Source organism: Drosophila rhopaloa, unplaced genomic scaffold (genome assembly GCF_018152115.1).
Source record: "Drosophila rhopaloa isolate 14029-0021.01 unplaced genomic scaffold, ASM1815211v1 contig_3, whole genome shotgun sequence".
Taxonomy (NCBI): Eukaryota; Metazoa; Arthropoda; class Insecta; order Diptera; family Drosophilidae; genus Drosophila; species Drosophila rhopaloa.
The window spans coordinates 24,012,804-24,036,865 of record NW_025335123.1 but is presented as its reverse complement, the minus strand read 5'-3'; the positions used below and the strand labels follow the sequence as shown (position 1 = coordinate 24,036,865).

Here is a 24,062-nt window from a genome sequence, read left to right as displayed (position 1 = left end):
AACGCACTGTACTTGGCTCAACTCAAACTTATTTCTCTCTCTGTTTGTTTCGTGTTTGGCGTTCACGTCGCTTTTATTCGTTTAATTGCGTTTCTAAGTGTATATATATTTCAATATTTCGTGTATTTTATGTATATGTACATATGCAAGGCATGTAACATGTTTCTTCGTCTCCACTTCCGATTGTCCGGAGTCCGGCCATAATCAGAACTGTCCCAGCATCGATTCGTTAGTACGCTATAGACTAAAACTTTATTATTTAATGGGTGTTTTGTCTTGTTTTTATCTGTATTGGAGTTTGTTTAGTTTAATGCACACTTTGATTTCAATTTCAGGGATTCTCACTTTTAGAAAGCAATTTCAATATTTTTCAAATTGAAAAATCATATTTTCCAAACGCCCCGAGGATAGGGAATGGTCTTCTGAATACTAGGGGGTTTAACTATTTTTTGTTTTTTGGGTAGGGGGAGGGGGTAGAGATTAGGATTTGGATTGTGATTCGGGGTCTTCGCCATCTCCTTGTTTTCTTTAGCAACAATACTATTGGAAACGCCTAGAGATTGGTTATAGCTAAGAGGTCACCTCCTGTCTCATTTGTCCTAGGTTTCGTTTTGTTTTTCGATACTATCATTTGCGTTTTGCTTGCTTTTGGTAAATGATGCGCATAACCTCAATAAAACATTTTGTAACAATTTTAAATTAACTTTAAAAAAATAGATATATGCATATTTGTTGCTGCTGCTGCTGCTGCTTCTCTGCCCTCCTGCTGCTGTATACGATTATATGCGTAATAGTTCCGCCTGCTGTTGTTGCTCTTGCTGTTGCCTAAGCAGCAGCTAATGCTAATCCCCCTGTGGTGATGGAGATCCTTTCCAGATTTCCACTCAATCGGCGGCCAACGGTGTGACGCTGGCCTTTTTCACAGCTGCCGTTACCTCATCTTCGGCCTGATCATCCTCTGGCTGCACCTGCTCCGAGGAATCGCCATCAGAACGGGAGAGCGGCGATGCTGGCAGCAATGGCGGCGGCGAACTGGAGAGCATGGCAACGGGCGAGGCACTTGTGGTGGCCGCTGCGGCTCCATCGCCCATGCCCCTTTCGGGAGCCGGTTCTAGAGCCGATGTCGCCGGTGTGGGGACTGGAACTGAAGCGGGAGCCGTCGCCGGCGTGGGCGTCAGCGGCGGCGAGTCCATCTGTTGCTGGCTAAACTCCTGGTTGGGGCTCTCTCTGGTGAACAGCCCCATCTTGGATTCGGATCCCGCAGTACCCGGCGCTGCCGAAGGAGCTCCACCGGCCTCGCCGCTGTCCGTGCTGGAGCTGATCAGCGAGTGGGCCACTGTGGGCGCCGCCGGGCCGCTGACCAGGTGTGGAGGAGCGTGCAGCGGGACGTGCTGGTGCTGCTGATGCTGATGTTGCTGCTGTTGGGCTCCGTGGTAGCGGGGAATGTCCGCTTTGCGCCACAGCGTAATCTCCTGCTGCTTGAAGTAGCGTCGGTCCTCGGTATCCATTAGCACCAGGTTAAGGAAATACTTGACCGAGAACTTCTTGTTTATGTCCCGCATAGTGGGCGTGAGATTGTAGCCGGCGAGGAAGACCCGGATGGGTATGCTTTCGCCTTTGACGGGCGCCCCATCCATGATCTCATACTTGGCGATCGTCTCGTTCTCGTTGAACATCGTTGGACCCGTGCCCGTGCTCTCTCGCTTTATAATCGCGATTTCCATATGCTTGATCTTGATGCGCACCAGCAGGAAGTAAATCTTACCGATGATCGTGTCCCGCAGGTGGTACTTGCTTTTGTTGTACTCGAACTCGATGTGCAGGCAGTCCTCGATGCCTACCTCCATCTTGATGGGGTTGTTCATCTCCGGGTAGCTGCACAGTGTGTGCACGGCGATATCCACCTCTTTAGTGATGTCGCTGATCCTACGGACAATGGTGGCGCGCAGGAAGTACCGCAGACGCACGTTCGACCCGGCGTACACCTCGAACTGCTTCTCCACGTTGGGGAAGTCGAACGGGTAGCTGTTGTTCTGGATGAGATCGCCCGGACGGGCCAGCGCCTTCGCTAGACACTTGAATTCATGGTGGTTTCCCCGGTCGTAGAACAGCTCGATTTGTCCTATGAACTCGATCTTGATGCCCTGGTGCTCCAGCTTGCTGCCGGGCTTCTTGAGTGTCACGTTCACCTGAATGAATAGGGGGTGGATTGGGATTTATCTCTGGCAAAGATTAGGGGAACTCCCCCTGCTGGGATCAACAAAACGCACCTTGCCGGATACAGTCTCCCCGTCGTAGAAGAGCAGCATCTTCTCCACCTTGCCGTCCTCCCCTTTAACTTCCGCCGTCTTGTGCTCCGCTCCATCGAAGACTATCTCAATGTCCGCTGACTGGCCGAAACCCAGGAAATTCATAATTGATAAACGTCGAGTCGATGGAATCGGCTTCTTCCTCTTCTTCTTCTTGCCCCCGCCTCTGCTTCTTCTCCTCTGCTGCTGCTTCTTGCTGCTCCGCTGGAATGTCGTCGCTGTGCTGCCTCTTTTTGGCGGTCCTGATACGGGTGTATCCTTTAGATATCCTTTACCGTAACCCTCGGCTTAGTTGGGCGTTTTTCTGCGGCCTTTTTTTGGTCCTTCGTTGCGCTGCTGGCGTGCGTGTCGCGTCTGTGTGTGTGAAATGAAAAAAATTGCAATTTTTCACACCATAGCGTTGCCAGATACTCGTCGTTTCGATTGTTTTTAAGGAGTGGCTGCTTTGGCATTTTTATAACATTTAGTATTTATTGAAGAATTCTTTGCTATAAATTCATATGAACGCGCTATTTTTAAACTCTGGTATGTTATTATCTGAAGTGAAAATTTTTGAGTTCAGAATTTTGCGTAGCTAGTAATTTCTTCTTCGCTACAGAACTCAATAAAATTAAGACGAAAGATAGATAGTTGGATTTACTATACCAGGCTCTTAAGAATCCCGCGGATGGTCCTTATGCTTTATGGTTAGATAGTTGCCCTAGAAATGAAATTGCTTGGGAAGATAGTTGTTATAATACAATGTGGGTTCAATTCGTACATTTTTTAAAGAGTTTCTAAGAGGTAAGACGGTTTTCAAAAGAAAACTAATAGTTACTAATATAAGCTTTGGCTAGCTCTTATACGTGAGGGCATTTTTAAATGAAGTCAAAATACCGTTACGTGGTATTTACATACTATTTAAATACTACATAGGCAAAAATACCGAAAGTACAGTATTTAAATACCCACTTCTTATTCAGCGAAATAACAAATAAAGAAGAACAGATATAATAAAGAACAGATCCCCACATAAGATGCGAAAGTTTACCAGCTTCGTGTGCGGCACAGGAGCCGGATTGGCGGCGTACTACCTGCAGCGACTGCGCGACCCGCAGACGGCGGTGCAGAACTCGTGGACGAACAGCGACAAGCCGGTGGATCCATGGGCCCTTTGGGACAGCAACTGGGATTGCCGGGAGCCGCGTGCACTGGTGCGCCCGCTGCGGAACAGCCAGCCGGAGGAGGAGAACCGCTACAACGCGGAGCTGGAGAAGGCCAAGGCTAAGAAGCCGCGCCACATCATTCTGGTGCGGCACGGCGAGTACCTGGACGCAGGCGACTCGGATGCCACCCACCATCTTACGGAGCGTGGGCGTAAGCAGGCGGAGTTCACCGGCAAAAGGCTTCTCGAGCTGGGCATCAAGTGGGACAAGGTGGTGGCTTCCACGATGGTGCGAGCCCAGGAGACGTCCGACATTATACTCAAGCAGATCGACTACGACAAGGAGAAGGTGGTGAACTGCGCCTTTCTGCGAGAGGGAGCCCCCATTCCCCCCCAGCCGCCGGTGGGGCACTGGAAGCCGGAGGCATCTGTAAGTCGAGAAAAAGTCGGACCATTTCAGTCCTTTCTAATTTTCGGTATTCATTTCCCTGCAGCAGTTCCTCCGCGACGGAACGCGCATCGAGGCTGCTTTTCGGCGATACTTCCACCGTGCCTATCCGGACCAGGAGAAGGAGAACTACACCCTGATCGTGGGCCACGGCAATGTGATTCGGTACTTTGTCTGCCGCGCCCTGCAATTCCCCGCCGAGGGCTGGTTGCGCATCAGCATCAACCACGCCTCCATCACATGGCTGACCATCAGTCCGTCAGGCAACGTGTCCATTAAGTACCTGGGCGACTCCGGCTTTATGCCTGCCTCACTGCTTACCAATCGTATTCCGCGGGACGCTAAAAACGTGGTCTAGTTACTAGCCAAGTGGCCCCCCCCCAACTGCCAGGATGAGAAGCAATCTTAGTGTATCTATTGCCAAGCCTTAAAGTAAATCAGTAAGCTCAGATCGAGTGATTGTAATTACCATGTAAATTATTGCCACACTTTAAAGTAAATCTCAAGAGGAGGAGGATCTTCGAGACTTCCGACTGAAATAATAACATTTTTATAGAATGCCATACAAGGTTTCTTAATAAAATCAAAGAAAATGGATAATAGCATTATTTACCATACTTTTCTAAAAAAAAAAAGGCACGCTCATCTTTTGATCCTACAAAATCTTTATAAAAACGATATATATTTGTTAATAAGTATCACCTAAAGTTACACACTATATCTAAATTATGAGTTTTCGCTAATACTACCCTTAAAGTATATCTAAAACCTTCTGGAGCCGCTGCAGGCACTTGCGAATGCCCACATCCTCGCCAGCGCCGCGCTTTAGCTCCACCTGCTTTGCCTGCTCCCTCACAAAAGGTAGGAGTGGAGTAACCAGATCTGGCGCCAGCTCCGCCAGCTTGATAAGCATCTGGAAATAAAAGTAAGTGCAGTGGGCCAGATGCTTCTCGGCCAGCGTTCGCAAGTGATTGGAGCACATTTCCCGGACAACCCGAGAGCGCTTAAAGGCCTCGTGGGAGACCAGCACGCGATAGAGTCCAAACACCTGATTGCGACTGAGGTCCAGTTCGTCCACGAACATCACGTGCTCCAGCAGAGGGATGTGGACGCCGCGCAGAAGGGTAACCAGGTGCTGCTCCTGCTCCGGGGCCGTGCCCTCAATCAGTTGCTGCATGATGGTGATCACCAGACCCGCATGCTGCCCAGCCTTTCGTCGCTGCACCACCAGAAACTGGGTCACCAGGAGCTGAAGCACAAACTGCGCCAGCACACCGTCCACATCCGCCTGGAGAAGTGTGGCATACGGACGGGCCACCAGCTTGGCGCTGGGAGAGAAGCTAAAGTGCGGCGTCCAGTGCTGCAATAGCTGCTCCAGTGTCCTGGACACGTAGGAGTCCGTGCGGTAGGCTATTCGACCAATCCCTTGCAGCAGTACCGGGAAGATCTTGTGAACCATCTGCGGCAGGCGACCCTCAGGCGACACTCCCGCCTGCAATTGGGTGGTGAGCAGGAACCGCACCATGGCCAGGTGGAAAAAGCAGCTGGGCTTGGACCGCACGTACGCTAGAGTGGGGCAGTTGTAGATGACGATGGCCAGGAAACTGTAGAATCGGGATCCCAGTTCGGAACGCAGGCGATCCGGAGGCAACCACATCTCGAAGTGATTTACATAGGCATGTAGTTTTTGGCTCATCTGCATGCGCACGTGGGCCGCAGCCTCCTCCTGCTGGGCACGCCTTCCCAGAGCCCCGAAAAAGGCGCAGAGCGGTTCACGCCCCCCTTCCAGAGATGCAGGATCAATGGCCAGCAATCGGAACTCCTCCAGCTGGGTGACATGGGATGTTAAAGCCAGCACAGACTCATGTTGCGCGTTGAGGAGAACCAGAGACTTGACCCAAACCTGAATGATCGTGGAGCTGGCAGGCCGGCCGTCGTCTTCCAGCACCTGGAGTATCAGCTGCGCCGAAGCGGCCATGTTAATAGGTTCCGGTCCGTGCAGAAAACCCAGCAACAGCTTGTCCCGATCTTTGTCCAGTGCGACAAAGTTGGCTGCCAGCTTTGGGAGCCATGGACTATGGCCACTGGTGTACTGCACCTTCAGCAGTGGCAGAATATGTTGTTGGAGTGCCTCCTTGATACCATTGGCATTGCCTGTCACAGCCCTCGGGTCGCCAAGACGGAGGATTAGCGAGTGAATGGCCTGCCACACGCGATCCTGCGATGCCTGGCCACTCTTCTCCACGTAGTGCGTTAGCCAGGGTCCCAAGAGCTGCTGCTCACCGCGATTAAAGTCATCTGCCAGATCGAAGACGGCTTGCAGGCTGCTCACATAGATGGCGCCCACTTCCGTATCATTTCGAATGATGGCCAACTGGTTAAGAAGCTTACCCACATAGTCCTCCATGGGCAGGCGATGCTGAGCATGCAGGAGGAGCAGAGCCATGTGGCCCTTGGCCACTAGAGTCCTCCGCACCGGTGGCAGCTTATCAAGGGCCAAACAGAGCAGCATTTCGCGCAGCTTGGGCGCCAGCTCGGTGAGATCCTCCTGGCAGAGCAGCAGGCACAGGAAAAGCTCGATCACGTGGTGAATACCGGGCTCATTAAGAGCCAAAAGTTTCGCGGCACTGAACTTGCTGAAGATACGACCGAGCAGCTTTTGGCGCTGGTTGCTCCGGCCCTGCTGTGGGAGCATCTTCAAAGTCCGGCCCAGCATCCAGGCGTACATGGTGAAACTGCTGAGATTCAGATCATCCAGCTGGGACTTGGCCAACAGCTTGCTGTAGCGCTCCACGTAAGCAGCACCGTTGGAACAGGTAAGCGGCAGCTGATCCAGTTCAGTTCCCGCACTGAAGTTACAGTTAAGGGAGCGATGCAGGTACTCCCACAGCTGGCACAGCACATCTGTGTCCGGCTGACCAAGCTGCAGCTGCAGGGGCGAGAGTAGCAAAAGGTAAACACGTCGCTGCTGCTCGTCCGGCTGGCTGGCCAGAAACTGCTTCAGCAGATTGGCGGTTTGAAAGTTGTCAGGTTGCGGGCTGAGCATAAGCCCCGGCTTGTACTGACCCTCGTTGTTGTATTCGTTCAAGCGGACCAACCCGAGTCTTAGCCAGGCGTAGAACTCGTGGTACGCCAAGGAAACCGAATTGTTCTCACCTGAAGGAGAAAAGGTCCATAATTAAAGGAGGGAAACTACATAACGGGTCTAGATCAGCCGTTTACCATGGAAATAGTTTGTCCTATGCCTCTGCATGGCCTTGTGGAAGAGCGTCCAAAAGTCCAGGTCCCTCTCACCCAGCCATTTGGGGATGAGATGCTTGAGCAGCACCCACAGCTCTTTGGTGCAGCGGCACATGAAGGGGGAGGCATGGATGAGCTCCGGGCGGTGCTTTCCACGGTAATTATGGCCGGCACACACTATCAGATCGTCCAGCGTACGCTCCAGCTGCCCTAGGAAGCCCTGATCCTCCCCAGAGGGGTACAGCATGTGCAGATCCAAGAAGCGCCACTCCAGGACGCCGTGATACAGGTGGTAGGCCGGTGCCTGGCACTCGTTTCCCTTGCTGTGCTCCGCAAAATACAAAACCTTCCAGTTGTCCGCGTCTAGCTGATTGTTGAGCAAGTGTCGCAGATCCTCCAGAAACCGCAGCGCACCCGGCAGCAGGTCGTTCTCGCGCAGACGGAGCAGCAGGTGGAAGAAGTGGGTGACCTGCTGGCGCAACCGATACCAACCAGAGTTAATGGAGGCGGATGGGGCCTGCAATTGCTGTTGACCCGCCACGGCGGCAAAGAGTTTCTGCACATTCTTGCTGGGGATGGGAGGAAGGATAACCTCATTGATGTAAGATGATGAGAAGATAAGGACTCACCAGGCCTCGCCAAACAGGTAGTTCCTCACCGCGATAACCGTTAATTGTTCTTGGGCAAAGTCGAAGCAGAGGTTGTCCAGTCGACAACAAGGTGGATCTTTTTGAGCATAGCCACTCCGCAGAAAACCCTCGCTCGGGAACTGGGTCTTCAGTGTGTCCCGGCCGCTGCAGCAGAACTCTGGCAGGAAATCCAGTCCCTCCTCATCGGCATCGTCCACTTCCGTTTGCCCTTTGAGGGATTCCTGCTGCAGCTTTTGGGTAGCCTGCGTAAAGGCAGTCAGAATCTCCTCGTCCTCATCCGACTGGAACAAATCGTAATCCATGGCGCAGGCCGGGATTAAGGTTTATTTTCCGGTTTTCCAAAGGTTGCGCGGCATTGCGGAAATTGCCAGTGTTGCAAAGTGACTTTATTGTGATATTGAATTAAGTGTATATAATTTGACATCGACCAAATTGGTGGTAAAAATATAGGCAATTACTTAAAAAAAAAAAAAGTAAATATATTGTGATATTTTAATTGGAACTGAATGTTTCCCATGTTTAATGTTTGCCCCAGGGCAAGTTGTTTAAGACACTGTGCAACACTGCGAGGAAGCCGATAAGGCCAGTGTTGCGAACAATTTCGGTTTCGAAATTGATCTATTTAATAGCTAAATTGACAACACTAATACCAACACAGTTAATCTCTGTGGACATTTGGACCTTTGTTGTGGACTTGCCTTGGCTTGGCATCTTATCGCCCGGTTACGACAGTTAAGTAGCAACCTCCACTTTGAGTACCATGTCGTTCCGCCCGCTGGTCGAGGGCGACTGCGGCGGCGTGAATCCGCTGATGCAGCTGGGCGGCCAGTTCACCCGGGATGTGGCCCACAAGGATGAGGGATATGTGCAGCGCCAGTTCGAGCGGGGCGCGCGACCCGAGGACCAGTTAATCAACGAGTTTCTGGGCCAAGTGGCCGCCCCGCCGCAGTCCTTCCAGATGGACACACTGCTCCAGGAGATGCGGGACATCAACATCCACAGCAATCCCCAACAGCAGATGCAGATGCAGCAGGCGGAGCAGTGGGGCCAGGACTTTGCACGCGGCCTAGCACCCGCCCTGCCGAACAAAATGATCCACATGCAGCCCCAGCAGCAAGACCTGCAGCACGCCCAGGAGTTTTTCGACGAGCCGCTGATTAGCAGTCGGAACTTCCGGCCGCTGCAGCAGCATCCCCTTATGGCCATTACGGCCGGTCAGCAGCTACAGGACCCCTTCTTCGACTCAACCATGGAGACAATCGTCACGGACAACCTTCCCCAGGCGCCGCAAGGCGAGTCGCTGGCGGATTGGATCACCGACTACCAGCGCAGTTCCGAGCAGAAGGAGCAGACCGCCTCTAACTTCAACGAAAAGTTTTGGCAGCGCCTGCAGGACGAGTGGCAGAAGCTGGCCGACGAAAACGAGCATCCTTGGCTGTCGGAGTACAACGACAACATGGACGCGTACAAGGAGTACGTTTTCGCCGAGGAGAACCCCATGTCGGAGTTGGAAAATGCGTTCGAGAAGGGCAAGGAGTATTTGGCAAAGGGTGACATTCCCAGCGCCGTTCTTTGCTTTGAGGTGGCGGCAAAGAAGCAGCCGGAGCGCGCCGAGGTCTGGCAGCTGCTTGGCACTTCGCAAGCGGAAAACGAAATGGATCCCCAGGGCATTGCGGCGCTGAAGCGCGCTTATGACCTGCAACCGGACAACCAGCAGGTCCTGATGGCCCTGGCCGTCTGCTACACCAACGAGGGCCTTCAGAACAACGCCGTGCGCATGCTGTGCAGCTGGCTGTCAGTGCATCCCAAGTACCAGCACCTGGTCGCCGCCCATCCGGAACTGCAGGTCGAGGGCTCTTCGCTGGCCTCGTCGCTGATTGGCCCAAGCAAGCTGCGTGATCTGCAGCAGATATACTTGGAGGCGGTGCGCCAACACCCGGCGGAAGTGGATGCCGAAGTCCAGGAGGCCCTTGGCGTGCTTTACAATCTTTCTGGAGAGTTTGACAAGGCAGTGGACTGCTACCAGTCCGCCCTGCAGGTGGATCCACAGAATGCCAAGACCTGGAACCGCTTGGGCGCCAGCTTGGCCAACGGATCGCGCTCTGTGGAGGCGGTGGAGGCCTACCAGCAGGCGCTGCAGCTCCAGCCAGGTTTCATCCGGGTGCGCTACAACGTGGGCGTATGCTGCATGAACCTCAAGGCCTACAAGGAGGCGGTGGAACACCTGCTGACGGCGCTCACCATGCAGGCACACACCAACGCCGCCCGGGAGCTACCCAATGCGGCGATGGCGGCCACCAGCAGTGGACAGAACCAGATGTCCGAGTCTATTTGGAGTACCGTCAAAATGGTAATCTCGCTAATGGGTCGCAGCGATCTCCAGGGCCACGTGAGCGATCGTAATCTGGCGGCCCTTAACGAGGCATTCAAGGACTAACTGGCTTCAGCTATTCCTTCCTTGTGTTTGGAAATCCACTTGTTGTCATGTTTATTTTTCTATGGTTTAATCTGTAAGCAATTAAAAACTTCTGTGGTATCTATGAACTTGAGACATATTTCACGCCGGTATTGTAACCATTCCCTCTCGATTCCTGATGTCTGTATATTTTTCTATGTCCTAATCTCTATGCAATTAAATTACTGTTGAAGAATTACGAAGTGCACCTTTATTTGCACTACGGCATGCCGCCCAACCGCTTGTAGTCGATCTTCTCGAGCTGCACCAGCGGCTTCAGCTGCTCGGCAAACACCCGCATCTCCTCGCCGACGTCCTCCTGCCCCGTGGGCGCCACTACGGAGAGTTCCACGATGTAGCTCTGCGAGATTGGCTCGTTGGCCATGTCCTGCTGTTTGCCGGGTATGATTTTGATGAGCTTGGAGACGGTGATCTTCATGCGACCCTTGCGGAACATGTAGCCTGGAGGGAGTTGATTTGATCCGTTAGTAAGATCGGTTAAGAGAGAGAAACAGGCGAGTTTTACCTTTGGCTATGTACTCAAACTCCAGGCGGAAACCCATCTCCGTGAGGAACTCAAGAATGCCATTGCTACAAGCACAGTCCATGCAGTTGCGCACAAGCGTGGGTCGTCGCTGGTCCACCTCGGGGTTGCCCAGGTAGCGCATCTGGAAGGGAGCGTCGCGTCCGAGGGCCCGGCGCACGCGGAGCAGCAATGGCTGAGGGGTGTTGGGCTGGCGCAGGCTCATGCACACCTCCAGGTCGTGGAAGGGCTCCGGAGATGTATCTACATTGTCGCAGAGTCCCTTGAGCCTGTGTATTGGCGATTAAGATGGATTGGATTACATGGCTCAAATCTGGGTTAACGTTTACTAGCCCACCTGTGCATCAAGTGCTCCACGGCAGAGTCCAGAATGGATCCCTGCAGCAAGTACTCTAGATTTGGCAGGAACCGGTTGTTCATCGCGGGCAAAGGAGACTTGCGAATTGACTATTTGAAACTGCAGTGAAATTTAAGTAGTGGCTGCAAATTCCGCTTTTTGTTTATGTTTATGTACTCCAGTGTTGGTAACTATCGGTTTTTTATACTGCCTAAGTGCTCCTCTTAGTAGTAACCTACACGGCTACTCTTAAATCGGTGTGGCCACCTTAAAATGTGACTTTTTTTGGAGTCGGTCCCCACCTACATGTGGACATTTCAAAATATTTGTTTTCAAATAAAATTGCCATAAGGAAAAGCCTCAAATAATATGTTGCATATTTTAGTATTTATTATTTTGTATTAAATTCCAACCCACTTTCTATTCTTTATTGAGCTGATCAGATTCTTCATCCAAATATATCTGCTATTTCTGCGATTTATTAGCTTGGAACTTTATTTCAAAATTCTTGCGTAAAACAGTACCATTACCTTATCGTTGGCCGATTACTGCCAGAAAAGTGACACAAATAGGATCTTCTCAGCCCCATAACTTGACGAATTTAAATCTCATTTAAAAGGTACGCCAGCCTCAAAGGGACAAAAATAGTGATCTTCTTAGTCCTATAACTTGAAAAATTTAAATCCGATTTAAAAGGTAAGCCAGGCTCAAGGAGTTAGCCATCTGCCTCTAAATTAATTTTCAATGTTGCTTAATTTCTTAAACTATTTTTGAACTGGCTTTAATACAACCAACAAACAAATGTTGTGGGACCTCAATACTTTGTTACTAGCAATGCAACAATCAATGTTTTTCAGAAACATTTTCAAAGATCGTTTAGTTTTGCAATTGGAAGTCAATTAGCTTGTTTCAGGCTTTAGCTAGATCCTTGCCAGCACTGACGGAAGTCTTTGGACGATATCGATAACGATGACAGTAAATCGACGCGCACAAAATCCAAACAAAATTGCGAATTTGCTAAAAGCATATTCTTAAAGATAAGTTTACCGTTAATTCCACCAACGACGCCCTCAAAATGGCGGATCACAAGTATAAGCTTTTCAATGCGGTCGATCCCAGCAAAGTAAAAGTTCCCTTTAATCAGAAATTTGCCAATTTGACGCTATCCTCCCACAAAAAACGACAACAGATATCCTTGGATCCAAAGGAGCACACTGAAAAGAGGAATCCTCGGGAGCAAAGTCTGCAGAAAACTCATACCATGCGCGGAAATGTTGGTGCTCCGCCCTGCCCAGAAAATACGGAGGACACGCAACCGGATCTTGATAGTTCTGATTACATGGACGCCCTGCAACTGAGCGGCGACGGCTGTAGCCAGGATGTGGCGGATCCGGATGTAGAGCAAATGTCCGCCGGCATTAGCAATTTGACAATGCAGCCAAAGGAGCAGCAGCTACCCTCCAATCAAGAGACTTCCATTTGCATTTCCTCCACGACGGACGAGAACGCCTCCTGCATTACAATATCCGATTCCAGCGAGGACGAAGACGAGGATGAGCCCCTGCCCCCCGATAGCATGGCTGTTAGCGATCGAGCACTCAATTCCGATCAGGAAGCCATACCGCCGCCCACACTTACCAACGAGAAGGTTCAGCGCATTGAGGCCTTCCTGCGCGATGTCTCCATGAAGCGACGCGAGATGGAGCAGAATGGCCCCCAAACACCATCCCCCCTCTCGTCTACTAAGCACCAATCCCGGCTAGCAGAGGCCGACACCGAATCCATGTCACCCAACGACGAGGACTGGCAGCCACCGGTTACCAGACCGATAGACAGCAGTAAGCGACTGGCAGACAACGAAACGCTGGTGGATACTATCTGCTCGGCGGAGGTGACTCAACTGGACACCAGCAAGAGGCTGGCGGATGACGAAACGGAGGCGAACACCCTGGCATCCGAAGATCTCAAATCCAGAGACGGCAGCAAGCGACTGGCGGAAAATGATACGGAACTCAACACGTTGTGCTCCAACAGTCACAACTCGACGCTGAACGACGAGGAGCAGCCCGTTCCGGAGGAACCAGTTGAGATACCGGAAACCAGTAGCGAGGGCGAACCGACGCCAAAGAAACCCAGTCCTGCTTCGTCAATATCTGGCGAAAATGAGCTTGGTTCTTTCCAAGTGAGCAGAATTAATATCTCGGCCAAGATCAACATAAAAATAAGCATTCCCACTATGGAGTCCAGTTCGACGTCGGATGAGGAGCAGCAGTATCCTTCGCCCAGGAACATCAAGTCCTTGGCCAGCTCAGAGGAGGTGCAGCACCAGGAGCAGCGACGGAAAGAACGATCGGTGCACCAAAAATCCATGCTGTCCACGGGTGATGCTTCCGAGGATGAGCAGTTCCTCACCCATGCCGAGAAGCTGCTTAACCAGTTGTATGGCAAGTCCTGGCAGACACCTGATGTGATCCGCACCCTAAAGCGCTCTAGTGGCAGTGGCGGTAAAACGGCTCCTTTACGGCCCAGGAATATTCTTCCAACATCGGCAACAACCGCTAAAAAGAAGAAGCCTCGTCCTCCGCCCGTTAGGCCAGATGAAAGTGCACTTGGTGACTTCAGCATTTGTAAGAAATAGACATTAACCTCAAAACCCTAAGTAACACCAATTTTCTTCCGCAGTTACGCGTGCCCTGCGGACAAATGATACTCCCTTGAACTCCACTCGTCTGCCCCCCGTGAGAGCTTTCCAAACGGAGAGGCGTCCGAGGACGCAAAAGCCAGTGACACGGCCTCGGACCAATCATGTGGACGAGGATCGCTGGCGGAAGCTAATAGATTCAGAAAGCGGCACAGATGCCTCCGACGACGAGGATGCGGATGCCACGTTCAGCGAAAGTGGCTGTGATAGCAACAGCGATTCGGACGAGCAGGGCAAAGAGAAGGGCGGTGATATTACATACCTGGATCTGACCAATGACGAGGTGGAGGTAGTCAGCAACCCCGATGAGGATTCGCATTGTAAGAGCAACCAAATATTTATTCATATTTTGCCGTACTCAAAAGATGCGTTTCATTTTCATAGCGCCCAAGTTCCATCGCCGCCTGGACGACATTCTGCATTCCTGTCGCGCCAGCGTTAAGGCTAAACTGCCTGCCACTCCAGCGACCCAGGCCACAACTCGCCGCCAGCTCTTCACACCAAACGCTGGCTTCGAGGACGACACGGAGGCTAAGGCGATAGTGGACAAGGCACTGGATTTGGACATGCTGGATGAATTGGAGGGCGACTACCTACCAGGCACTCCTGTTCATAAGCGAGTGCAGGAAATAAAGAAGAAGCTTGGCATTGGTCAGCAGGTACAGACAACACCCCAGGAAAGTCCGATCCTTAAGTTGCTCACCCCGCAAACTGCGCCGCCCAAAGCCTTTGCTCCGCCCAAAACCAAAGCCCCACCCAAATCCACTGCCCGCAAGACCAAGAAGCAAAAGGAACAGCCACCCATTATGACCGGGGGAAAGTGCGGCTTCTTAAAATCACTGGAGGGACAGGTGAGCCGGGATCGGGCGGACAACGAGGCCTTCTTTTATCGGGAGAACTTCGCGAAGAACAAGGATCTGCTGGCCCAGCATCTTTACAAGATGTTCAACGCCCAGGTGTTCAACAACGAGCTGGATGTCCCCATCACGTGGTCCAAACTGCTGCGCAACACAGCCGGACGGTGCATGAACAAACGCAAGTGAGTGGGAATGATCCCTGCCAGCCAGGATGTGCCTAATAGACCAAATTTCTGTCCCATTTGCAGACTTAACCAGCGCAGCAGTGTGGTGGAACTAAGCGTCAAAGTGCTGACCACGGCGGATCGCCTGCGGTGTACCTTGATCCACGAACTATGCCATGCCGCCGCATGGGTTTTCAATGGAGAGGGTGGCCATGGAAGGGTGTGGAAGATGTGGGCCCAGCGGGCTAACGACAAGTTTCCCGATCTGCCGCAGATTAAGGTCTGCCACAACTACAGCATAGAGTTTAAGTACACCTACAAGTGCCTGAGCTGCGACAAAGCGTAAGTTGCCAATTGCAAATTACGGATATTTCTCTAACGTAATTGCCTCTGTGCCCCACAGTTCACATGCTCACTCCCGATCCCGGAAAGTGGAGGACCTGCGGTGCAGGATCTGCAGGGGCCCCATTACATTGTTTCTGAACAAAAAAGACAAGCAGGGAAACACCGTGTCTACGCCGGCGGGAGAGGCCAAGGGATTCGCAAAGTTCGTCAAAGAAAACTTCCAGAAGCACAAACGGGAAAATATGACCGCCGCCCAGGTTATGCGCATCCTCAGCGTGGAGTACGCAAAACAGAAGGTCCAGCCGACGGGAGAGACAGCGGCGTCGATCGCCAGCCGAGTGGAAACGCTAACTCTGAGCGATTAGCTCAACTAGCTATATCTAGACACAACCAGTTAAGGACTGTTCTCCAATGAGTTTTTCCATTTTTTCATTTTTATTTTTATTACCAACTCATTCATAAAATTTAGAATTGTTATCTTTCTGTTAAAATGAATTAATAATCAGTTAAGTTACTACAAAAAAACATAAAGGTAAAGATAAGATGTATAAATAAACATGTATATTTTGTTAAATGTATTTTAAATTATGATCTTAAATTATTTTCTAACAAGCAAAGCACGCAAAAACTTTAACGGACATTTACGTCAGTGTTGTGTAACTCATTTATACATAGTCGTCGCTGGAAAACATAAATTTAATGTAGTATAGGGTGACATATACAAAATTTGACCTTTGATTGAAGAAGTAAAGGCTATTTAAATAAATAAATAACATACAGCTCCAATCTGTATTGTTGTTCATAGGAAAAGTTATGCGTAGGATAAATGAGCATAAATTCATAATGGTCTCTGTATAACTAGTAAGCCGACTTGATTTTCTTTTCGTAGTCAGAAATTAGTATATCTTGGTTATGATTCACAAGGGATTGGTTAAAAAAAAAAAAAAAGCTTTGTATGTTGCAGGGTATCGTCTAGTCGGTGTGCACCCCATCGCCAGGGATTTTACGGTGCATTTGCGCTGTGACTCTGGTCACACCGGTCCGCACTCACACACAGCCAGCGTAAACATTTAGTCGCAGAACCGAACACGTCAGCTACGCGGATTAATTGAAAACCGACTTTTTTAACGTCCCGCAAATCCGATCCGTAGCAGCAGTCCATCCTGCTCCGCCCGCATCTGATCCGCGAAGTATTTTCCGACCTAAACGTCAAACGCAGCTGCAAAATGGTAAGAGCCTCCCGGCCAACATACACACACACACACACATACACGTCGGCGATTTTGTGGCTAATCGGGTATTCCGGAATTATCATTATTATTCTTCGACTTGTAGGTACTTATTGCTGCGGCAGTCTGCACGAAGAATGGCAAAGGTAAGTGCTTCGTACTACCCTGTAAAAAGAAACCAGAAAATAACAAATAACGTATACGCACAGTCATCCTTTCACGTCAGTTCGTCGAAATGACGAAGGCACGCATTGAGGGACTCCTGGCCGCCTTTCCCAAACTCATGACCGCTGGCAAGCAGCACACATACGTGGAGACGGACTCTGTGCGCTATGTCTACCAGCCGATGGAGAAGCTCTACATGCTGCTCATCACCACAAAGGCCAGCAACATCCTGGAGGATCTGGAGACGCTGCGCCTCTTCTCAAAAGTGGTGTGTTCAGGCCCGAAGTGTATAAAACCCAGAAAACTTAGTACTAATTACCCCACCATCTGCAGATCCCCGAGTATAGCCACTCCCTTGACGAGAAAGAGATAGTGGAGAACGCTTTTAACCTGATCTTCGCCTTCGACGAGATCGTGGCCCTGGGCTACAGGGAGAGCGTCAATCTGGCGCAGATCAAGACTTTTGTTGAGATGGACTCGCACGAGGAGAAGGTCTACCAGGCGGTGCGGCAGACGCAAGAGCGCGAGGCGCGCCAGAAAATGCGCGAGAAGGCCAAGGAGCTGCAGCGCCAGCGCATGGAGGCCAGCAAGCGGGGCGGTCCCTCGCTTGGCGGAATGGGCGGACGCAGCGGCGGCTTCAGCGCCGACAGCTTCGGCAGCAGTGGCGTGAGCAGTTCCGCGGGCTCCAGCGCCGCCATCGGCATCACCACTATCGATGTAGAGACGAAATCCAAGGCGGCTGCGTAAGTCATCTTTTCTTATTGCTATTCATCTGGTTTCTTGAATGATTGTGGGGATTTCATCAGCAGCAAGCCAACCTCGCGCAATGCCCTCAAGTTGGGCGGCAAGTCCAAGGACGTAGACAGCTTTGTAGACCAGCTTAAGAGTGAGGGCGAAAAGATTGCCAACTTGGCACCGGCGGCGCCTGCAGGAAGCTCCAGTGCTGCAGCCAGCGCCAGTGCAGCAGCCAAGGCGGCCATCTCAGCGGATATTCACAAGGAGAGGTGGGTTTTAATAACTACATACGATAGCTTATCTAATGCTGAAACTCTTCCTTCGTTCAGTGTGCATTTGAAGATCGAGGACAAGCTGATTGTGCGCCTGGGACGCGATGGCGGAGTACAGCAGTTCGAAAACTCCGGCCTGCTGACGTTGCGCATCTCGGACGATGCCTACGGACGCATCTTGCTTAAGCTGTCTCCCAACCACGTACAGGGCCTGCAGCTGCAGACGCACCCCAACGTCGACAAGGAGCTGTTCAAGTCGCGCACCACCATTGGACTTAAGAACCTGGGCAAGCCGTTCCCCCTCAACACCGACGTGGGTGTGCTTAAGTGGCGCTTCGTCTCGCAGGACGAGTCGGCCATTCCACTGACCAGTATGTTAATCCGAACCACACCATTTTCTTCTCTTTCACTTTCGTGTCCGTGTTTCTTGCTCTTTTTTAGTCAATTGCTGGCCATCAGATAATGGCGAGGGTGGCTGCGATGTGAACATCGAGTACGAACTGGAGGCGCAGCAGCTGGAGCTGCAGGACGTGGCAATTGTCATACCCTTACCGTGAGTAGATCATTGGTATCAATATTGAGAGGATTACTTATTTGCTTTCCAACTCCTCAGAATGAATGTGCAGCCCTCGGTGGCCGAGTACGATGGCACCTACAACTACGATGCACGCAAGCACGTTCTGCAGTGGCACATCCCCATCATCGATGCCGCCAACAAGTCCGGCTCCATGGAGTTCAGCTGCAGCGCCTCTATTCCGGGCGACTTCTTCCCCTTGCAGGTGTCCTTTGTCTCGAAAACGCCGTACGCGGGCGTCGTTGCCCAGGATGTGGTGCAGGTGGATAGCGAGACGGCGGTCAAGTACTCGAGCGAATCCATTCTGTTCGTGGAGAAGTACGAGATCGTGTAGGCCAAGCCGCCGGCCCCGCCCACCTAAGTAGTACATAAATATACATAGAAATCCATTTTATTTCTCCAGGGCGTTTCGATTCGATACGATTGATTCCACTGCTGCAGCATGTTAAAGATTATTTTTATATATGTTTCAAACTTTCGATATTTATGGCGCGAACAGCTTCTCAGAGCGAGTAATTAAAACAAAAATGCGGAAAATCATTGATACTAATGAAAATCATTAAACTAATTTTTGAGCACTCCACGCGCTGCGTATAACGGTATAAAATAAATTAAAGGCAATTAGTTGGCAATTGCAGTGTTTTGTTTGCGCATAGTCGCACCCCCTTCATTTGGAGTATTTTTATGTAAAATGCTATGAATAAACTATATATAATATACATTCAAAAACTGAAAACAGGTGTATTTTTTTTGTTTTATAATTCATTAATATTGACAGTTTATTATTAAAAAATGTACTTTGGAAGACATTTTAGTTTTTTAAAGCAAAAGGAAACAAATTTGATTTGGGAAAATTAAAATCATCTAAATAAATAATATTTGCTATTACACTCAGTTTTAATTTAACATTTTGACTGGGTGTATCCAAATTATGCCCACTGTATTACGGAATTTGGTATTTATGGTTTTTATCGCGAACGGTCACACTTGTCATTGTTTTGGTTCTGGCTTTGTTTTTTTAACTGGTGATTTGTTCTTCGTCGTGAATTTAAAACCTCGCCCATGGAGCAGCAACTAGAGAAGGTCTTGTCGGAAATGTAAGAATCCCGTACAGCCCGTAAACCCCACTAGCAATCAATACTCCCTTTTTGCAGCGCCGCGCGACAGGAAACGGTGGGAGCTCTGCTGGCGAATCGTCAGGGATTGTGTCTGGGCAGTGAGTATATGGGGGCCTTAATCAGTTTCGATAATGCCGATGGACTCTTGCAGCCAAGGGCGACATCGATCCGAACGTGTCCGGCATCGGAATGGCCATTTCGGAGCAGGTGGCCAAACTCGAGCCCAATAACACGGTTCCGGCCACAATTTGCCTGTACAGCGGCAACAAGTAAGTTGGCAATTCAGCTTATCTGAGTGGATGCACCTATTTGGAGAACCTTTGCCTAGCATTACCTCTTTTAAAGCTGTTCATTTTACTTCTCTTGAACCGGTCAACATAAGTTTGTTACCAATGAAAACATTTTTTAAGGTATTTACCATTGGTTCACCTCTTTGGTACAAGTTTTCATAGTTTATATCATATGATAAATTTGAAAAAGGTTTATGTACATATCCATTTCTTTGTATCTAGACGCTGTGTGATCCAGAAGGACGGCGAGATAACTGGTGTGATCTTCAAGCAGCAGGCCGCTGCATCGGTGACCGCCGCCAGCAACTAACAGGAGCTGGGGCCTCAAGCGCAACAGTCATGCCAAATACGCAGGTCAGGATCTGGATTCAGAAACACAGTCAGATACAGACACAAATATCTTCCACGACGCGCCAGCTTCGCTTGATTCATTTCGGATGCCAATTCAAGGACCAGCCCCTGTTACATTTGCCCCTCGTTCTAACCGATAGCCATTAACCATAAACATTGTTTTGTACGACTCGCATAGCATTAAGCATTACGGATTAAGCATTAAGCACTGCTGTTAATGGCCACGTCTAATCCAGCCCAGCGCTCTCACCATGTACATATAGACTTTGTACTATTAAGTCCCAGAAAGTGATCAAAGCATGTACACCAATTACAATTATAGCGTTGCAAGCTTTTGAACTTGGCAATTTTCTCGATGTTCAGCCGTAATTACGCAATCATAACGGTCTGGTGTGGTTCGTGCAGCAGTTTCTTGCACATTTTCCGGGTCTGCATTTTGGGTTGGGTGCACCTCATCGAGGAAATGCCGCCGCCCACGTCATGTAAGAAGTGATACATGGACGTGGACATGGCATGCTGCATGCAACAAAACAGCGGCAACATTGCAGCGGTATCAGTAGTGCCAGCAGACAAATTGCCGCGCATTCCGCATCCCACGAGCCATGGTTTCTGTGATACAGTCGAACATCTATACCTGAGACCGTTACACCATTTAGTCCATAGAAATGTTTAAATTGATTTCTTAGCGATGGTATATTGAATAAAAATGGAACTTGTCAGATCCTGTTAAATTTCATACATGATAATTTGCTAATCATTTCAAGTTAAAAACCAGCGGCTTTCTCTTTTCATATGAACACAATTTTTATTCGCTTTAGCTGGTATTCACAGTGTTTTGAAAGTAGTATGACAACGTACACGAACGGCGCCTAAAATCTATGGGAAATCTTCACAGGCAACTGGTGGTATTCCCTGGTCCCTGGTTCCTAGTGGCACCGCAAATTCAAAATGTTTTTTCAACATTAAATATGTATATTGTATTCAGTTTAACTTTTGATACATTTTAAATACTATTTGTATGTTAAGTTATATCTTATACATTTTTCTGTGCAGATGGATCAGTTGCAAAAAAATGAAAAAGTAAGTATTGTAAAGAGTGATATCCATGCACATCTGCTAGGTATGCCAGGTAAACCCACTCTCTGTTTGCCTCTTGTGTTTACCTGTTGCAAAGCCCCAAACCTGAAAAGGCCTTGAACTTTTACCACGGGGCATTGGCGACCCACGTGTGGCGTCTAGGCTTCTTTTTTCAGCTTTTTCCCTCATTTCTGTGGGTGTCGAAAAGCTGCGACTGTGCAAGGTAAATACCACAGAGAAAACAATGTTGATAAAACACGACAGAAACAAAAAACAAATTAACACTGAAATTGGCAGCCAAGGTGCGTTTGTTTAGCCGCCGCTGCAAAGCCTTCAACTTGAATTAAGCGTTCAATTGGATGGATCCATGTGACCACCGATGGTTTATCTAGGTTTTTGTATTCGTTGCTTCAGACATGGAGAACCTTTTCCCTGGCTGCACTATATTTCATTTATATTAATTGTAACATTATAATTAATTATTACTCATACGCAAAGATGGTTGTTGAAAGGAATAAATTACTTGGCGTTTAAGTAACTTAAGTTGTCAGTTCGGGTACTATAAGGTCTCAAAATATACTTTAAATATTCATCATCGTAGTGTTTGCTATACAACAAAATTAATGGCATTTATTACTATACGCAGCATTATTCTTTTAGAACTTGAAATAATGTTATTCTAAAATAAAAGTGAATAATTAAATCTTCTAAGCATACTTTTAAAATTTACATAAATCTACATAATACAAAAAAACCCACATAATTCGGTATTCACTCTCGCTTTTCAGGAAACTGGAACGCCGGCGAGGAAAACTGGTTACCTTTTCGTCGGCGAAAGTGCCAATGGCAAGATGATTCATAATGCAGTCGAAAAGAAATTCCAAAATGCGCTGTGACCCGTTGCATTTTTCACATTTTTAGCCAAATCCCACCGGACCTGATCAAAAACCACTAAGCGGACAGCTGGCAGGCATAAGCAATACGATATGTCCCCCACATAAAAATTCCCCCCTTGCCAAACCACAGAAAAACCCATGAGTTATGAGAGATCATTCAACATAAATTGGGCGACGAAAAAATGTGATAAATGCAAAAAATACCCCCAATAAATTGTTTCCATATTAATAGAGCTGTGTTACAAGAATTTGTGGCCTTTATAAGTTGTGTATCTTCAGGTAGCCAATTGTTTTGTGTCAATTGTTTCTTGTTCATTTTAATTCATCTTCAAAGTTCCAAGCGTATAACCATATTAATTATTTTTTAACATTTTTATTTCGGTCCACTTTCACAAATTTATTTATGTTTTTTATCTTAAATGATATATTACTGATATCAATCTACAATTGTGAAAAGATCAATTTTATATTTAATTGCAATTCGATTAGCCCAATAATTGGTTGCACTCCGGGAGGTGGACAAAAAAGCACTGGGAAAAACTTCAAAGTGTTTTCCCTTTCAAACATTTGGAAAAATGGGCTTGCAGAAAAGTGCCAAGAAACAGCACTTCCAAGCTCACAACTTTTCTTACAGACATCCGATTTTAAAAATGCATATCTCTAAAGACTTGTGATTCGATTCTCTGAAAATCTGCATTCAAAATTTTCAATTTAGCGTTTATCAAATTTTGAACCCATTTTCATGTTAGTTATTTCGAATTTTCCGATGTGTTGTAATACAGTGACTCAAAATTGGACTTCTAGAGTCCATAACTTTTCCAAATTTAATCCGATTCCAAAGTGGCATACCTCTAAAGACTTGTGATTCGATTCTCTGAAAATCTGCATTCAAAATTTTCAATTTAGCGTTCATCAAATTTTGGACCCATTTTCATGTTAGTTATTTCTAATTTTGCGATGTGTTGTAATACAGTGACCCAAAATTGGACTTCTAGAGTCCATAACTTTTCCAAATTTAATCCGATTCCAAAGTGGCATACCTCTAAAGACTTGTGATTCGATTCTCTGAAAATCTGCATTTAAAATTTTCAATTTAGCGTTCATCAAATTTTGGACCCATTTTCATGTTAGTTATTTCTAATTTTGCGATGTGTTGTAATACAGTGACCCAAAATTGGACTTCTAGAGTCCATAACTTTTTCAAATTTAATCCGATTCCAAAGTGGCATACCTCTAAAGACTTGTGATTCGATTCTCTGAAAATCTGCATTTAAAATTTTCAATTTAGCGTTCATCAAATTTTGGACCCATTTTCATGTTAGTTATTTCTAATTTTGCGATGTGTTGTAATACAGTGACCCAAAATTGGACTTCTAGAGTCCATAACTTTTCCAAATTTAATCCGATTCCAAAGTGGCATACCTCTAAAGACTTGTGATTCGATTCTCTGAAAATCTGCATTTAAAATTTTCAATTTAGCGTTCATCAAATTTTGGACCCATTTTCATGTTAGTTATTTCTAATTTTGCGATGTGTTGTAATACAGTGACCCAAAATTGGACTTCTAGAGTCCATAACTTTTCCAAATTTAATCCGATTCCAAAGTGGCATACCTCTAAAGACTTGTGATTCGATTCTCTGAAAATCTGCATTAAAAATTTTCAATTTAGCGTTCATCAATTTTTGGACCCATTTTCATGTTAGTTATTTCTAAAACCTCTATAAAATACCTTGTAAAAATTTTCCCAAATATATAAAACATGAAAAATGATTAATAGGAAAACCATCCGAATTTTTCGCGGTGTATCTGACGAACGGAAACGGCAACCCGTTAGCAGTTTATGTATGTGCGTCCATATGGAGGCACCTATCATCTCACCACTCATATGGCTCCGTTTTGGGTAATTATGGGAGTGCGGCTAATCGCCGCCTCGAAATTCCCTCAACTATCGCGTCATCGGTCTATGCTGTATACCATATAGTCATATACCACGAAATGACGACATTTGGACTTTGATTATATTGATTCTGTTTACATATTTGCCGCTACGTACATAAATAAATTGAACTCTTGGAACTGATATGGCGAGCTCTAAGAACTAAGAACTCTAAGAAGATCAAGACTATATTATTTATTTTAAAATATTACTTTTTAGTTTGT

The 24,062-nt window shown here is 48.0% G+C and overlaps 8 protein-coding genes across 11 annotated transcripts; 5 read left to right on the top strand and 3 right to left on the bottom strand.

The window, feature by feature from the left end:
• Nucleotides 1–35: 35 nt before the first annotated feature.
• On the bottom strand, nucleotides 36–2,727 carry LOC108046963 (vacuolar protein sorting-associated protein 26). Its single transcript, XM_017126961.1, has 2 exons — nucleotides 2,271–2,727; nucleotides 36–2,189 (listed from the first exon to the last, which is right to left on the bottom strand). The coding sequence occupies exons 1-2, from the start codon at nucleotides 2,412–2,414 to the stop codon at nucleotides 885–887; spliced, it is 1,449 nt and encodes a 482-aa protein (XP_016982450.1). The 5' UTR covers nucleotides 2,415–2,727; the 3' UTR covers nucleotides 36–884.
• Nucleotides 2,728–3,268: 541 nt separating this feature from the next.
• On the top strand, nucleotides 3,269–4,509 carry LOC108046981 (serine/threonine-protein phosphatase Pgam5, mitochondrial). Of its 2 annotated transcripts, none has more exons than XM_017126986.2 (2): nucleotides 3,269–3,883; nucleotides 3,951–4,509. In XM_017126986.2, exons 1-2 carry the CDS (start codon nucleotides 3,326–3,328, stop codon nucleotides 4,257–4,259), a joined length of 867 nt encoding a protein of 288 aa, XP_016982475.1. In that variant the 5' UTR covers nucleotides 3,269–3,325; the 3' UTR covers nucleotides 4,260–4,509. The 2 variants fall into 2 exon arrangements, with proteins under 2 accessions (XP_016982475.1, XP_016982474.1); XM_017126985.2 differs by having other exon boundaries at nucleotides 3,271–3,883; nucleotides 3,948–4,509.
• Nucleotides 4,510–4,548: 39 nt separating this feature from the next.
• LOC108046980 (protein MMS22-like) lies at nucleotides 4,549–8,175 on the bottom strand. Its single transcript, XM_017126984.2, has 3 exons — nucleotides 7,771–8,175; nucleotides 7,124–7,710; nucleotides 4,549–7,057 (listed from the first exon to the last, which is right to left on the bottom strand). The coding sequence occupies exons 1-3, from the start codon at nucleotides 8,091–8,093 to the stop codon at nucleotides 4,653–4,655; spliced, it is 3,315 nt and encodes a 1,104-aa protein (XP_016982473.1). The 5' UTR covers nucleotides 8,094–8,175; the 3' UTR covers nucleotides 4,549–4,652.
• A 267-nt stretch (nucleotides 8,176–8,442) lies between these two features.
• LOC108046998 (peroxisomal targeting signal 1 receptor) lies at nucleotides 8,443–10,331 on the top strand. Its single transcript, XM_017127018.2, has one exon. It carries the CDS (start codon nucleotides 8,552–8,554, stop codon nucleotides 10,226–10,228), a length of 1,677 nt encoding a protein of 558 aa, XP_016982507.1. The 5' UTR covers nucleotides 8,443–8,551; the 3' UTR covers nucleotides 10,229–10,331.
• A 42-nt stretch (nucleotides 10,332–10,373) lies between these two features.
• On the bottom strand, nucleotides 10,374–11,338 carry LOC108046999 (mediator of RNA polymerase II transcription subunit 18). The gene is made up of 3 exons (XM_017127019.2): nucleotides 11,128–11,338; nucleotides 10,773–11,059; nucleotides 10,374–10,708 (listed from the first exon to the last, which is right to left on the bottom strand). Exons 1-3 carry the CDS (start codon nucleotides 11,208–11,210, stop codon nucleotides 10,467–10,469), a joined length of 612 nt encoding a protein of 203 aa, XP_016982508.1. The 5' UTR covers nucleotides 11,211–11,338; the 3' UTR covers nucleotides 10,374–10,466.
• A 782-nt stretch (nucleotides 11,339–12,120) lies between these two features.
• LOC108046995 lies at nucleotides 12,121–15,636 on the top strand. 2 transcript variants are annotated; one of them, XM_017127015.2, is made up of 6 exons: nucleotides 12,121–12,250; nucleotides 12,317–13,754; nucleotides 13,810–14,148; nucleotides 14,213–14,867; nucleotides 14,934–15,191; nucleotides 15,253–15,636. In XM_017127015.2, exons 1-6 carry the CDS (start codon nucleotides 12,203–12,205, stop codon nucleotides 15,557–15,559), a joined length of 3,045 nt encoding a protein of 1,014 aa, XP_016982504.1. In that variant the 5' UTR covers nucleotides 12,121–12,202; the 3' UTR covers nucleotides 15,560–15,636. The 2 variants fall into 2 exon arrangements, with proteins under 2 accessions (XP_016982504.1, XP_016982502.1); XM_017127013.2 differs by having other exon boundaries at nucleotides 12,121–13,754.
• A 592-nt stretch (nucleotides 15,637–16,228) lies between these two features.
• On the top strand, nucleotides 16,229–18,905 carry LOC108047016 (coatomer subunit delta). Of its 2 annotated transcripts, none has more exons than XM_017127042.2 (8): nucleotides 16,229–16,423; nucleotides 16,530–16,569; nucleotides 16,633–16,856; nucleotides 16,922–17,331; nucleotides 17,398–17,592; nucleotides 17,653–17,966; nucleotides 18,037–18,148; nucleotides 18,209–18,905. In XM_017127042.2, exons 1-8 carry the CDS (start codon nucleotides 16,421–16,423, stop codon nucleotides 18,501–18,503), a joined length of 1,593 nt encoding a protein of 530 aa, XP_016982531.1. In that variant the 5' UTR covers nucleotides 16,229–16,420; the 3' UTR covers nucleotides 18,504–18,905. The 2 variants fall into 2 exon arrangements, with proteins under 2 accessions (XP_016982531.1, XP_016982530.1); XM_017127041.2 differs by having other exon boundaries at nucleotides 17,395–17,592.
• Nucleotides 18,906–19,148: 243 nt separating this feature from the next.
• LOC108046871 lies at nucleotides 19,149–20,275 on the top strand. Its single transcript, XM_017126815.1, has 4 exons — nucleotides 19,149–19,266; nucleotides 19,324–19,385; nucleotides 19,439–19,556; nucleotides 19,800–20,275. The coding sequence occupies exons 1-4, from the start codon at nucleotides 19,232–19,234 to the stop codon at nucleotides 19,885–19,887; spliced, it is 303 nt and encodes a 100-aa protein (XP_016982304.1). The 5' UTR covers nucleotides 19,149–19,231; the 3' UTR covers nucleotides 19,888–20,275.
• Nucleotides 20,276–24,062: the final 3,787 nt, after the last annotated feature.